This window comes from Mandrillus leucophaeus, unplaced genomic scaffold (assembly GCF_000951045.1).
Source record: "Mandrillus leucophaeus isolate KB7577 unplaced genomic scaffold, Mleu.le_1.0 Scaffold1362, whole genome shotgun sequence".
Classification (NCBI taxonomy): domain Eukaryota; kingdom Metazoa; phylum Chordata; class Mammalia; order Primates; family Cercopithecidae; genus Mandrillus; species Mandrillus leucophaeus.
This window is the reverse complement of record NW_012101324.1, coordinates 400,221-415,539: the sequence shown is the minus strand read 5'-3', so window position 1 is coordinate 415,539 and position 15,319 is coordinate 400,221. Positions and strand designations below refer to the sequence as shown.

The window sequence follows — 15,319 nt, the reverse complement described above, 5'->3', positions numbered from 1 at the left end:
TGTGGTGGTGCATGCCTGTAGTCCTAGCTATTTGGGAGGCTGAGGTGGGAAGGTCACTTGAGCCTGAAGAATTCAAGGCTACAGTGTTATGATCATGCCACTGCATTGCACTCCAGCCTGGGAGACAGAGCAAGACCCTGAGACCCTGTCTCAAAAAACAAAATAAAAAATCCTCACTAAATTGAACACGACATCAACATTCAATAGCCATTCCCCTTCTCCTTTGCTAATAAAATTCCAGTTTCTTTGTGTTCCATCCCAGGACCATGATTTATCTAAACTGGTCATTCTTGGTTAATAAGTTTGGCTAAGAATAAATATCGAAATTGGTCACAGCAAATCTATTCTTTTGTTTTTCTTGGCTCACTGCAAACTCTGCCTTCTGGGTTCCAGCAATTCTCTGCTTCAGCCTCCTGAGTAGCTGGGATTACAGGCACCTACCACCACACCCGGCTAATTTTTGTATCTTTAGTAGAGTGGGGTTTCACCATCTTGGCCAAGCTGGTCTTGAACTCCAGACCTAGCAATCTACCCAGCTTGGCCTCCCGAAGTGCTGGCTCTGTCACCCAGGCTGGAGTGCAGTGGTGCAATCATGGCTCACTGCAGTCACAACCTCCCTGGGTTCAGATGATTCTCCCACTTTAGCCTCCCAAGTCACTGGGATTAAAGGCACATGCCACCATGCTCAGCTAATTTTTTTTTTTTTTTTTGTAGAGACAGGGTATCCCTACCTTGCCCAGGCTGGTCTTGAACTCCTGGCCTCAAAGGATTCTCCTGCTTCAGTCTCTCAAAGCACTGGATCTATTATTCCCTTTCTTATTCAAACTTAATTCTGCATTTTCAAGGCCTTGAATTTTCAAATACACCTTTTTCTTTCCCTGAATTTGTTTGGGATTCAAATACAGCTTTAACTCTCAACTGAAAATTCTATGTTGATGATGTTGAAAAGATTCTCTCCTTTGACCAAAACTTTAGGCAGGTCCCTCTGAGTCCTTTCTGATTAGGCCTGACCTTGGGCTTCCCTCTCTGTCCTTGTAGAATATAGTTTGAAAAAAAAAATCCTGCTAAATCATTTTAGCAAAAATTCTCATCTTTGATACCTTATCAACGTAGTTAGCTTCCAGCAATAATCCTATCAAGTCAGTTTAGCCAGAAACCCCTTATCTTTGATGTTTTCTCTTAGTAATTTTCCATCAACTGACCCCATTCTGTTGCTTGGATATACACCTCCACTTGTCCCTGTTAAAATCAGAATCCTATCTCTCTCCCCTACTGCAAGACCCCATTGCAGTAGCTATTGCTGTAGGCCCTATATCTGTGTTCATGCTCTCCTATTGTGCCTTATGATCTTTAGCAAGTGTCATAAATACATTTTTCTTTTCTTTTGAGATGGAGTCTCACTTTGTTGCCCAGGTTGGAGTGCAGTGGCACAATCTGGGCTCACTGCAAGCTCTGCCTCCTGGATTCACACCATTCTCCTGCTTCAGCCCCCCGAGAAGATGGGACTACAGGTGCCCGCCACCACGCCCAGCTAATTTTTTTTTTTCTTTTTTTTTTTTAGTAGAGACGGGGTTTCACCGTCATGTTAGCCAGGATGGTCTCGATCTCCTGACCTCATGATCCGCCTGCCTCGGCCTCCCAAAGTGCTATGATTACAGGCGTGAGACACGCACCCCAACATAAATACATTTTTATTTTTTCCTTTGAGACAGGGGCTCACTCTGCCACTCAGGCTGGGTACAGCAGTGCCATCACGGCTTACTGCAGCCTCAACCTCTGAGGCTCAAGCGATCCTTTCATCTCAGCCTCCTAAGTAGCTGGGACCAGAGGTGCACTCCCCCATGCCTGGCTAATTTTTACCCATTTTTTATAGAGATGGGGTCTCACTATGTTACCCAGGCTGGTCTCGAACTCCTTGGCTCAAGTGATCCATCACCCTCAGCCTCCGAAAATGTTAACATTACAGGTATGAGCCACGGTGCCCAGGATACATTTCTCTTTCTTTTCTTTTCTTTTTTTTTTTTGAGACGGAGTCTTGCCCTGTCACGCGGGCTGGAGTGCAATGGTGTGATCTCGGCTCACTGCAACCTCCACCTCTCAGGTTCAAGCGATTCTCCTGCCTCAGCCTCCTGAGTAGCTGGGACTACAGATGCACGCCACCACGCCTGGCTAATTTTTGTATTTTTAGTAGAGACGGGGTTTCACCATATTGGCCAGGATGACCTCGATCTCCTGACCTCATGATCCACCCGCCTTGGCCTCCCAAAGTGCTGGGATTACAGGTGTAAGCTACCACACCCGGCCCATTTCTTTTTTTTTAATTTAATACAGATGGGGTCTTGTTATGCTGCCCAGGTTGGTCTCTTATCTCAGGCTCAAGCAATCTGCCCATCTTGGCCACCCAAAGTGCTGGGATTACAGGTGTGAGCCACAACGTCTGGCCTACAGTTTTCCTTAACAGTGTTGAATATTAAAAGGATGCTTGAGGCTGGGGCGGGCGAACTGCTTGAGCCCATGAGTTTGAGACCAGCCTGAGCAATACGGCAAAACCCTATCTCTACAAAAATACAACAATTAGCTGGGAGTGGTGGGGCATGCCTGTTGGTCCCAGCTACTTGGGAGGCTAAGGCAGGAGGATTGCTTGAACCTGGGAAGTAGAGGTTGCAGTGAGCTGTGATCGTGCCACTGCATTCCAGCCTGAGTAACAGAGCAAAATCCTGTCTCCAAAAAAAATGCTTGTGATAGAGGAAATTGTTAATAAAAATGCAAGAACTGAAGGAAAATTGAAGATTTATAACTTTCTACTTTAAAGCAAATCCTAGTCACTCAAAGAGGGAAAATATATTCCAATTTCAGTGGGAGAAGAGTAACGAAGCAGCACATAGATCAAAGCCCTAACAAAGGACTATACTACAACAGATCTGGATGATTAATAATCAAGTTTCCTCTGTAAAACCTGGACCTGGATGTTAGCCTACAGTAGACTTTATATTTAAAAATGCTAGGCTGGGCACGGTGGCTCACGCCTGTAATCTCAACACTTTGGGAGGCCGAGGTGGGCGGATCATGAGGTGAAGAGATAGAGACCATCCTGGCTAACATGGTGAAACCCCGTCTCTACTAAAAATACAAAAAAAATTACCCGGGCGTCGTGGGGGGCGCCTGTAGTCGCAGCTACTCGTGAGGCTGAGGCAGGAGAATGGTGTGAACCCTGGGAGCTTGCAGTGAGCTGAGACTGTGCCACTGCACTCCAGCCTGGGTGACGGAGTGAGACTCCATCTCAAAAAAAGAAAAAAAAAAAAAATGCTAGAGAGGGCTGGCCCTGGTGGCTCATGCCTATAATCCCAACACTGTGGGAGGCCGAAGTGGGCGGATCACCTGAGGTCGGGAGTTCGAGACCAGCCTGACCAACATGGAGAAACCTTGCCTCTACCAAAAATGCAAAAATCAGCCAGGCGCAGTGGTGCATGCCTGCCATCCCAGCTACTTGGGAGGCTGAGGCAGGAGAAGCACTTGAAACCGGGAGGTGGAGGTTGCGGTGAGTGGGTATCGTGCCATTGCACTCTAGCCTGGGCAAACAAGAGTGAAACGCCGTCTGAAAAAAAAAAAAATACAAAAATTAGCGAGATGTGCTGGCGGGTGCCTGTAATCCCAGCTACCCAAGAGGCTGAGGCAGGAGAATTACTTGAAACCAGAAGGCAGAGGTTGCAGTGAGCCGAGATCATACCATTGCATTCCAGCCTGGGCAACAAGAGTGAAACTCTGTCCCCCCCCCCAAAAAAAAAAAAAAAAAAAAAGCTAGAGAGGGCTGGGTGAGGTGGCTCACGCTTATAATTCCAGTGCTTTGGGAGGCTGAGGTGGGAGGATTGCTTGAGGCCAGGAGTTTGAGATCAGCCTGGGCAACACAGCAATACCCTGACTCTACAAAAATAAAAAATAAAAAATGAGCCAGGTGTGGTGCTGCATGTGTTGTCCTGGCTTCTTGGGTGGCTGAGGTGGGAGGATTGCTTGAGTCCAGGAGTTTGAGGCTGCAGTGAGCTATGATCATACTACTGCACTCCAGGCTGGGGGTCAGAGCGAGACTGTCTTAAAAAAATAATGCTAGAGAAGACAACTTACAGTTACCATTAAACATGACTTGAAACCTCCAGGGGAAGTCCAAAACTAAAATATAAGATTCTGAACATACACTAATGCCAAAAGTGCCCAGTTGTATCATTTAATAGCTGAGCCTGTTTTCTCTTTTGTAAAATGAAGTAATACCTACCTTCTACTGTTGAGAATTGAAAATACCATCCACAAAGCAAGCAACACAATCCATAGAGCAGGATCTCAACAAACACAGCTTTTTAACAAAGTTTGCACTTACAGAGAAAAATAAAACCTGTACTGAACCTTCATGAACCGTGAGTTGTCAGCTAAACAAGCCAAAGAATAGTTCCATGTCTAAGCTGTTGTTTATCCTTGTTCAGCTGACATTAAATGGCAGGTCCTAGGGAAGGTTATGAGGTCTGCGTTGTTCCCCTTGGAACTGCCCAGCTCACCCCACCTTCATGTGTTTCTCCCTGTTACTGCCTTTTCTTCAAGTCTGAATAAAACCCTTCAGCTCTCTGTAGTTTCTCCAAGATACCAAAAAAAAAAAAAAAAAAAAAAATTTTCAAATTAGAGTAAAATTCAGTTTCTACATCTTCTTTCAGATCCTGACCTTTTTAAATAGATTCTAATTGGAACAAAAAACCTTTGTGTCCCTTTTGAAGAAATTTCAGAAATCATGTGATCAAAGGATAAGCAGTTGACTTGCAAATTCACAGCTGCTGGTTGGCAACGGGGCTTCTGTAGTTTGAAAAAAGGTATTCTAAAAATTACCATTGTTTTTGTCATAGTATTTATTTTGATATTCCAAATAATACTAAAAAAGAGTATGACCGTTTAAAAATATAAATATATTAAAAGAGTGTAAGTTTTAAAAAATCAGATAAACATTGCTCTAGATTTTTGTGAAACATAAAATTGTATCTCTATTTTTCTGTGCCTTCTTATTAAAATACAGATGGCACAGCTTTCATATAGCTTTAACAACTTGATTATAAATTGCTTTCAAAAGTAACTTATTTGGATTTTCCATATCCTTTAATGAATTGCAAATATATTAACAGAAAAGACTTTCCCCCTCAAGACTGTACAATTTCTGAAATAAGTCAGTTAAAGCAAAAAGAAGACACAAAATTACATTGTTTCAATGCAAACAGAACACACACTTCACACCCACACTTGCATTTTCCCAGGTTTTCACAAAGAAAATGGGTCACCATATTTCTCAGTGAAGACTCATACTATACTCTGGCTAATCAGAGACTTCCAAACTTTTTTCTTCAAAAAGAGCATTTTTAATAGACTAAATACTGGTTATCACTGAGTTTTTGTTTAAGGTACAACAGCAGCATGGTTCAAATGTTACTTGTAGTTCTTGGAAAAATCAAAAATTTTAAGTGATGAATACAGAAAATGTAGGGACCACCTTTCATTATTTTGAGTACCACTGTTCTCTTGAAAAAATATTCTAACCTTCTAAAATCCCAGAGTTAAGAACCATTTCCAAGGGGAAAAACAAATCCAAGGCCACAACATAGCTTCTGAACAAGTGTGTGCGCATATATATGTATTAGGTTGGTGCAAAAGTAACTGCAGGTTTTGCCATAAAAGTCATGGCAAAAACCACAATTACTTATGCACCAACCTAATATATGTGTGAAACAGAGAAAAGGATGTCAAACTACTTAATTAAATTTCTATAAAATAAACTTCTGATGTTTGAAACAAACATTTTGCTTGATCAAAATGTGTTCTTCTTCTGGTTGTTTGATCCCCATTCCATGCAAAAAACAAAACAAAAAAAGAAACTGTAAAAGCCAGAAAGTGTTACTAGGTGGGAAATAAGGCTTCAGATACCTAATGACTTTAAAAGTAGGTATGAGGAAAAATAAAATAGGCCAAGCTTGGGCGGAAACTGTTCCCCAGCCAGCCATTGCCATGGCGTGTCTTACAAAACGATCCTTTTATCCTTGGTCTCAAAAAATCAGTACCAGAAAGACTCTCACCTCTGGCACAGGACATAAATTCCTACTATAAAAAGATAATTATACTTCAGCAAATTATGTTCTAAGCTTAGCTTTCTCCAGGCTTTATAACGCAGAACTCAGGTTGAAGCTTTCTATAAAACTCTAAATGACACTGTTACACAGCACCTTGTGCTTTGCCAATTAAAAATATAAAAGAATCTAAAATTACATATTACAGAACTAATGGATAATACAATAGCATATGTGTTAGAATCCAAGTGCTAGCCTCTGGGAATTTTTCATTACATTTATTTTCTCCCAACTGTTCCTTTTTTTTAAAAAGTATTTTTTTAGACAGTACATATACATAAATTTAGGTAGGGAAATCTGTTAAATATTTCTCTGGCACCTGATACCTAAACACCCTGACTTGAATTAATTTATAATTGTACCTAATCCATATTCAAATGAGATTAACAGTAAATTATAGAAAATTACTGAGTCTACAGGCTAAAATTTTTTTCACATCTTTTGTAATCCACCTTATTTTCACAGCTTGACTAACAAATACAGGTAAGGTTGTCCTTCATCAAATAATCCAAAATAATAACTGTAGGCCTGTCATTCATAAGAAACTATAATTTGTTATATTCTGACATTGGCACTTAATAAAATGTTAACAACTAAAGTTTCTCTAAACTTTCAATACATTACAATAAAGGAGATAAACAATTTAAGACTGTTTAAATCTGTTACGGTGGAATTCCAATAATTATCAATTTATATGCATAATTAAATTCTTAAAATTGTGGCCATTTCCCAAAGACACCAACTGATATTATGACAAACTCAGAAGAGAACCTATCTCCTTCTTAAGAATGTTTCTTCCCCCAAGCTAAAAATTTCCAATATCCTAAACCCAATTCTTAGTAAATGTTTTGGTGACTCACACTACTGAAAAAATCTGAAGCAGAGAGTCAAAAAGAATGGAAAGGATCTCAACCAAAGATAACCGCACATTCTTACACTCTGCTTAAGCAAACACTTAGAAAAGTCAAAGGGATAATGTTTTGAACAAATATAGATTCAAAGTTATGGTACAATTCTGATTATATTAAGGCTTTCACTATCATGATCTCTTAAAGTCTCTACACTTTAGTGTTCTCATTCTGATTGATATGGTGAACTTAAGGGATTATTAAGGGCCTTGTTTTGGCTTCTCAGTGGGGAACCACTCTATCATCTCTGAATGTTAAAGGTGATCCCACAGAGCTCAAAGAGAAGAGGCAATATGGTATGAACCAATTTTAAAGTCTGCAATACCAAGACAACAATGATCAACACTTTGAAGCAAGATGAATAAATTAAAATTCTTGGTTAGACATTAAAGCATTTTTGCCAAGAATAAGTGTACACTGTATGGAGGGATATTTGATTCCTACATACGAGTCCCAGTATGCCCATTACATTTGTTTATGGGAGACACTGCAAGTTGAAGGTAATTTACATTCCTTGGCAATCAAGTTACTGTTATAGGCAACGTCTTTTATTGTTCCATCTGGCACTTGCAAACACCATTCTTGAAGAACCTAGAAATGATGGTCAGTTACTCTGTTTATCAGGAACAGAACCAAATAAAAACAAATTTTTGAGAAAGCAACCAAGAAATTCTGGTTCATCACTATTTTCCATATCTAATGGTTCCTTCAAGATAAAACATAACTCTTCCTTTCATGATACTTTCCAACAAAGGGAGATTAAAGAAAAACAGAAAAGAAAGTCCCCACCCTACCCCCCATAAATTGTCATTCATACTGGTAAAAGAGCCAGTCTTGTTAGCAGCTAAATATTGCACTGCCTTTCATTCCGTATACAGTCAGGGTCCAATGAAAGTGGCACACTCATGGTATAAGTGATGGATGATGACACCGCCGGCTCAAGAGTAAAGACTCAGTATATGGAGGGACAAGAAACATGTCAGCACTAGTCACACATCCAGTTGTAAAAGTCCGATTTCCAGAAGTTAAAATTCATCACTTTCAGCTGCATGAAGTTGTGTGTCATCCGCATCTGTCATGCTGCTCTCCTGGGATTCATCTGTTCCCACTTTAAAAATAAAACAAAAGTCTACAGTAAGGTTTCTGACAAACATATCCTGTTGGTTCACGAAAACAAGAAAAATTGTATTATATTCAGAGAGATAAAACCCTAAATAAAGGCCCTTAAAAATCCTCATATCCTTTAATAAAATGCAACTCAAGTTTCCTAACTTTGTAATAGGTCTGACATTAGCTTACTGCATTTTACTTTTAAGGTTTTAACTACCAAAACTGCCTCTCCCTAATGGGTTCCTTATTCCTGTCCTAGGAATTACAACTAGCTAGTTCTCTGAGACATTAAAAAAAAAAAAATTGACATTTCCCCAACCTCCAATCACTGACTCCACTTTAAGAATACTCCCTGCTAGTCCACAGAAACATAGACTATAACCTTCAGTTTCAAAAGGTTTATGGGGTCGGTCTATCTATCTATCTATCTATCTATCTATCTATCTATCTATCTATTAATCAATCAATCATCTATCTCAGTCTGTCACCTAGGCTGGAGTGAAGTGGCACAATCATAGCTCACTGCAGCCTCAAACTCCTGGGCTCAAGTGGTATGATTCTCCTGCCTCAGTCTCCCAAGTAGCTGGGACTATAGATGCATACCACCACATCCAGCTAATTTAAAAAATTTGTTTAGAAGCAGGGTCTCACTGGCTCGTCGTGAAATCCTAGGCTCAAGCTGGGATTACATACACAAGCCATCATGCCTGGCTTATAATTTTTTTTTTTTTGAGACAGAGCTTCATTCTTGTTATCCAGGTTGGAGTGCAATGGCATGACTTCAGCTCACTGCAACTTCAGCCTCCTGGGTTCAAGCGATTCTCCTGTCTCAGCCTCCCGAGTAGCTGGGATTACAGGTGCCTGCCACCATGCCCAGCTAACTTTTGTATTTTTAGTAGAGATGGGGTTTTACCATGTTGGTCAGCTGGTGTCGATCTCCTGACCTCAGGTGATACACCCACCTCCGCCTCCCAAAGTGCTGGAATTACAGGCCTGAGTCACTGTGCCTGGCCCCGTGGCTTATAATTTTAATTAAAGGTTTTCACCAAGTTTTCTGGAACAAAGGCATCTAATCAGAATTTACCTTGTCAGAAATTTCTCTATTCTCTTATTTAAAAGACTACATTCTTAGGAAGCAAATAAAACACTACTGGTTACATATTCAAACATAAATTGAGGCCCAGGTAAAAATTAGCAATGAATTTATCAAAGTCACACAGCAAACTAGATCCAGAACAGAGACTAATTATCTGACTTTATATGCATTTTGTTATTATACCACCCTGTTCGATTTCCCTAAAAGTTGATTTGGTAACACCACGGTTAGAAAAATAAAATAAAGGAGTAGCCTACAAATCCTTATGCAAAAGGTAACTTTCCAAATACTCAAAATCATATGTGTGATACTTACTGATCTGTTCTTCTTGGGTTATTGGCTCCTCATCATCTGGAAGATAGCGCTTATCAATTGCCTCTTTAATCTGGTTATTGGCTCCTTTAGGATCTAAATCCATAGCCCAAGAGAAATTCATCAGGGCGAGGTGCGTTTGACCTAACTTCTTGTAAACCTAAAAATAAACAGCAATACTACATTTTTCATTAAGTTGTGAGCTTCAACTATAAAATTCTAAATATTTATATATTTATTTATTTTTGAGATGGAGTCTTGCTCTATTGCCCAGGCTAGAGTGCAATGGTGCAATCTTGGCTCACTGCAACCTCTGCCTCCCAGGTTCAAGCAATTCTCCTGCTTTAGTCTCCTGACTAATTGGGACTACAGGTGCCCGCCACTGCTCCTGGCTAATTTTTGTATTTATAAGTAGAGACAGGGTTTTGCCATGTTAGCCAGGCTAGTCTCAAACTCCTGACCTCAGGTGATCCACCTGCCTCAGCCTCCCAAAGAGTGCTGGGATTACAGGCGTGAGCCACAGTGCCCAGTCTCTACAATTCTAAATATTTATAATTTAAACTAGGCTCCTGATTTATGTGATCTAAACTTATTCTAACGGTAGGACATTTTCTTCCTACAGATGAACTCATACTAGCTTTTGAGTTCCTTTTCATATAATCAGATATTATTTTCGGAATTCCTTGCTTCTATCTTTCAGGTAGTAAGTTTCCAATAAATATCACTCTGACTGGAACAATGATAATGGGATTAAATGGATTATAAATTGCTTAATTAACTTTCATTTACAGTGATTTTAAATTGAGTTATATCAACTCTTAACAACTGTCTACAGGCACCTTAACTAATTGGCATATGGGGGTCTAGTCTGTAAAACACTGACTAGTCTGGCCTTGGGACTCTCAGAAGCCATTTCTCTTAATCAAGACAACACAGTGCCATTCATGTTCTTCTTCTTTCTCTTTTTTTTTTGTTTCTGAGACAGAATCTTGTTCTCTTGCCCAGGCTGGAGTGCAGCGGCGTGATCTTGGCTCACGGCAACCTCCGCTCCCGGGTTCAAGTGATTCTCGTGCCTCAGCCTCCGGAGTAGCTGGGATCACAGGCATGAGTCACTACGCCCAGCTAATTTTTGTATTTTTAGTAGAGGTCGGGTTTCACCATGTTGGTCAGGCTGGTCTTAAACTCCTGACTCAGGTAATCCACCTGCCTAGGCCTCCCAAAGTGCTGGGATTACAGGCGTGAGGCACCGTGCCCAGCTAGGATATCATTTTCTCAAGTGTTAGAACTAAATCTGTTATTCCCAGAGCACTCAGTTTGGAGCGTTAGTTGAATTTGCTCAATAGATATTGTACAGTAAGTATTAAATTTATTCTTATAAAATGTCAATATTTGCTGTGAAAGTCACTGTTTGGGACCACAGCCCCAGTCTTTACCTTTCCTATTAAGAAGTAAACGAGGGATTCTTTGGGAACAATTTGTTTCAATTCTTCAAGTTCTTGTAAAGCAGACTGAAAAAGGCAAAGAAAAACCTTAAAGTATCAAAAATTTTTAAAGTTTTGACCAAGCAATTTTTTTATTTGATTTCCCAAATCACCTTCATAAAAGCTAACTAAATCTTAATCAATATACTTCCTTATTGTATTAGTTCTTATTGGTGTGAAAATAAAACACATACTTATATGACAATAAGTACTAAGAAATAGCAGGCACTCTAGTACACTGAAAACACACACACACACAGACACACACACACACACACACCCCTCTTTGTGAAATATGCAGGTGGTGACAATCCTTGCTTTTGGTCATCTATCTATCTATCTATTTATTTTTATTTATTGAGAAGGAGTCTCGCTGTCGCCCAGGCTGGAGTGCAGTGGTACAATCTCTGCTTACTGCAATCTCTGCTTCTCAGATTCAAGCAATTCTCCTGCCTCAGCCTCCCGAGTAACTGGGATCACAGGCATGCGCCACCACACCCAGCTAATTTTTGTATTTTCAGTAGAGACGGGGTTTCACCATGTCAGCCAGGCTAGTCTTGAACTCCTGACCCAAGTAATCTGCCCGCCTCAGCTTCCCAAAGTGCTGGGATTACAGGCGTGAGCCACCGTGCCTGGCCCAGTGATTTATTTTTTAATGAAAAATAACTATATAATTTTTCAGAACAACAAAAAGTCATTGAGAAGAGTGGCATTAACATTTCTGCAAGTCTCTGTTAGTAGAAGACAGCTAGATTCTCACATCTATCTCCTCCATTTAATCTGTTTTGATATCACATATTATGTAGCTTTTGGAAAATTCTACTGTCCATTTGGGACAGAATAAAGACTGAAAAAGGTAAATAATGTCAAGACATTATTGTAAAAATAGCTCTGACCTCTAAGACTCTTTGGAAGAATTTTAGGGACCCCCAGAAGTTCCCAGACCACTTCTGAGAATCATTAAAGAAATCTTTTTCTTTTTCTGAGACAGACTGTCATTCTGTCACCCAGGCTGGAGTGCGGTGGTGCGATCTCTGCTCACTGCAACCTCTGCTTCCTGGGTTCAAGTGATTCTCCTGCCTCAGTCTCCTAAGTAGCTGGGATTACAGATGCTTACCTGTAATTCCTGGCTAATTTTGTTTTGTATTTTTAGTAGAGATGGGGTTTCACTATGTTGCCCAGGCTAGTCTTGAACTCCTGACCTCAGGTGATCCACCTGCCTTGGCCTCCCAAAGTGCTAGGATTACAGGCGTAAGCCACTGCGCCTGGCCTTACTTTAAAGAAATCTTTTTTCTTTTTGAGATGGAGTTTTGCTCTGTCACCCAGGCTGGAGTACAGTGTCGTGATCTTGGCTCACTGCAACCTCTGCCTCCCGGGTTCAAGCGATTCTCCTGCCTCAGCCTCCTAAGCAGCTGGAATACAGGTGCGTGCTCAGCTGCGTGCCACCACGTCCGGCTAATTTTTGTATTTTAGTTGACACAGGGTTTCACCATATTGGCAAGCTGGCCTCGAACTTCTGACCTCAAGTGATCCTCTCACCATGGCCTCCCAAAGTGCTGGGATTACAGGCGTGAGCCATCATGCCCAGCCTTTAAATAAATCTTTTTTCCCCCCCCGAGATGGAGTTTTGCTCTATCGTCCAGGCTGGAGTGCAGTAGCTCACTGCAACTTCTGCCTCCCAGGTTGAAGCGATTCTCCTGCTTCAGCTTTCCAAATAGCTGTGATTACAGGCGCCCGCCACCGTACCTGGCTAATTTTTGTATTTTTAGTAGAGATGGGGTTTCACCATGTTGGCCACGCTGGTCTTGAACGCCTGACCTTGTGATCCACCCGCCTCGACCTCCCAAAGTGCTGGGATTACAGACGTGAGCCGCTGTGCCTGTCCTTTAACGAAATCTTAACCTTTAAGATGACAGACTCCAATCCTCCTTCACTGCTACAACACACCCAATTCAGAACTGATACGTTTTCTTGCTATGACTGCATATTATAATTGTTATCAACATTTCATGCAACTAGCATGCCTATCCCCACCCCCAATGATCTAATTACAAGGATTCATTGAGAAATAGTGTCTAACACAGCATCGGAGTTCTTACTTTTACCCCAAAGACTTAAGATTTAAATGATTAAATATCAGTACAACACATTAAATAAGGTGATGGCTAGCAATGTTTTAGAGATGTTGAAATGGTCCCCTTGATTTTCATTTTGGAGCCAGAAAATCTCAGAAGCAATCATTAACTTTTCTTTCTTGTTTTCAAGTGACTAATGAATGGCCCATGACACAGTCCCAGGAGATCCTGAGAACATGTACCCTTTAACTTTTCTTTATGCCCTTTTCATACAGTCACATATCTATATCTAGTCCATGCATCAAATTAGGCCTCATAATTCAGTGAAGCTCATACCCCAAAATGCCTATAACTGGGAGTTTCTCTGAGTCTACTGTGGCTCAGGAGGCTGCCTGATATAATAATGATAATGACAATGATAATAATAATAATAATAATGATAATAACAAAAGAGGGAGTCTCTCTGGTCCTACTTTGGATTGGAAGGCTGCCTAATTAAACAAACAAAGAAAACCCCACAAAAATGGCTATAACTATATATATGTCATAGTCCAGACAACTGATGAGATTAGAACTTGGGCTTCTTGAAGCAAGTAAAGGCTGATTTATGTGGCCTATCTGGTAGGTATGTTGGTATTAAAATGGCTTTAAGAATAATGAATAAAGTCCTTCATATCTAAAGAAATACAATAAAGCAAGTACATAAAAACAAATACTGATTTGCAATTATAGTACTTCAAAGAGTAGTTAAAAGTTGAAAAGGGTTTATTAGATTTAAAATAAGCTTAAAAAAAATTTTTTTTTGTTTGTTTTGAGACAGAGTCTCCCTCTATTGCCCAAGCTAGAATGCAGAGGTGTGATCTGGGCTCACAGCAACCTCCGCCTCATGGGTTCAAGCAATTCTCATGCCTCAGCCACTTGAGTAGCTGGGATTACAGGCATGCACCACCAGGCGTGGCTAATTTTTTGATTTTTAGTAGAGATAGGGTTTCACCATGTTGGCCAGGCTGGTCTTGAACTCCTGGCCTCAAGTGATCTGGCTGCCTTGGCCTCCCAAAGTGCTGGGATTACAAGCATGAGCCATGGCACCTGGCCCTAAAAGAAGCTTTTACAAGACTTGATTTCGACAAAAAAATTAGCTGGGCATGGTGGCTTATGCCTGTAGTCCTGCGTACTTGGGATTCAGCCTAGGAATTTGAGGCTTCAGTGAGCTATGACTGCACCACTGCACTCTAGCTTGGGCAACAGAGCAAGAAAAACAAAAACTAAAGAAAGAGAAGCTTTTTAAAAGGACAAAACCAGTAAAAATAGAAATCCATGTCTTCATAAAGAAGATAGAATAAAACTAAAGGAATTACTGGATAAATTATATATTTAATCCCTTTGTATATCTTTATTAGTCTATTTTTAATTTTTTTTTGGAGATAGAGTTTCACTCTTGTTGCCCAGGCTCGAGTGCAGTGGTTTGATCTTGACTCACTGCAACCTCTGCCTTCCGGTGTCAAGTGATTCTCCTGCCTCAGCCTCCCAGGTAGCTGGGATTACAGGTGCCTGCCACCATGTCTTGCTAATTTTTGTATTTTTAGTAGAGACAGGGTTTCACCATGCTGGCCAGGTTGGCCTCGAACTCCTGACTTCATGATCTGCCTGCCTTGGCCTCCCAAAGTGCTGGGATTACAGTCGTGAGCCACTGTGCCTAGCCCTATTTTTTTTGTTTTTTTTAAGACAGGGTCTAGCTCTGTGGCCCAGGCTGAAGTGCAGTGGTGCGATCACAGCTCACTGAAACCTCCGCCTCCTGAGCTCAAGCCATTCTCCCATTTCAGCTTCCTGAGTAGCTGAGAGCACAGGCACACGTCACCACATCTGGCTAATTTTTGTATTTTCTTTTTGGTAGAGATGGGGTTTTGACATGTTGCCCAGGCTGGTCTCAAGTTCCGTGGGCTCATGTGATCTGCCCGCCTCTTCCTCCAAAGTGCTGGGATTATAGGGATTTTTATTAGTCTTAAAATAAGTTATCACTGGTTTGGTATATTTCTTTCTTTTTTCTTTTTTTGAGACAGAGTGTTGCTCTGTTGCCCAGGCTGGAGTGCAGTGGCATAATCTTGACTCACTGCAATTTTTGCCTCCTGGGTTCAAGTGTTTCTTGTGCCTCAGCCTCCTGAGTAGCTGGGACTACAGGTGTGCACCA

General features: G+C 40.9%; 1 protein-coding gene across 5 annotated transcripts in view; it reads right to left on the bottom strand.

The window, feature by feature from the left end:
• Window positions 1–5,111: 5,111 nt before the first annotated feature.
• CDC27 (cell division cycle 27) overlaps window positions 5,112–15,319 on the bottom strand; it is a 66,274-nt gene continuing 56,066 nt past the window's right edge. For all 5 annotated transcript variants that reach the window (XM_011973271.1, XM_011973272.1, XM_011973273.1 and 2 more), the window contains 3 exons: window positions 11,009–11,083; window positions 9,579–9,735; window positions 5,112–8,165 (listed from right to left, as the gene is read on the bottom strand). In XM_011973271.1, coding sequence (XP_011828661.1) covers window positions 8,083–8,165; window positions 9,579–9,735; window positions 11,009–11,083 — 315 coding nt within the window. In that variant the 3' untranslated portion in view covers window positions 5,112–8,082. The remainder of the gene's footprint in view (window positions 8,166–9,578; window positions 9,736–11,008; window positions 11,084–15,319) is intronic.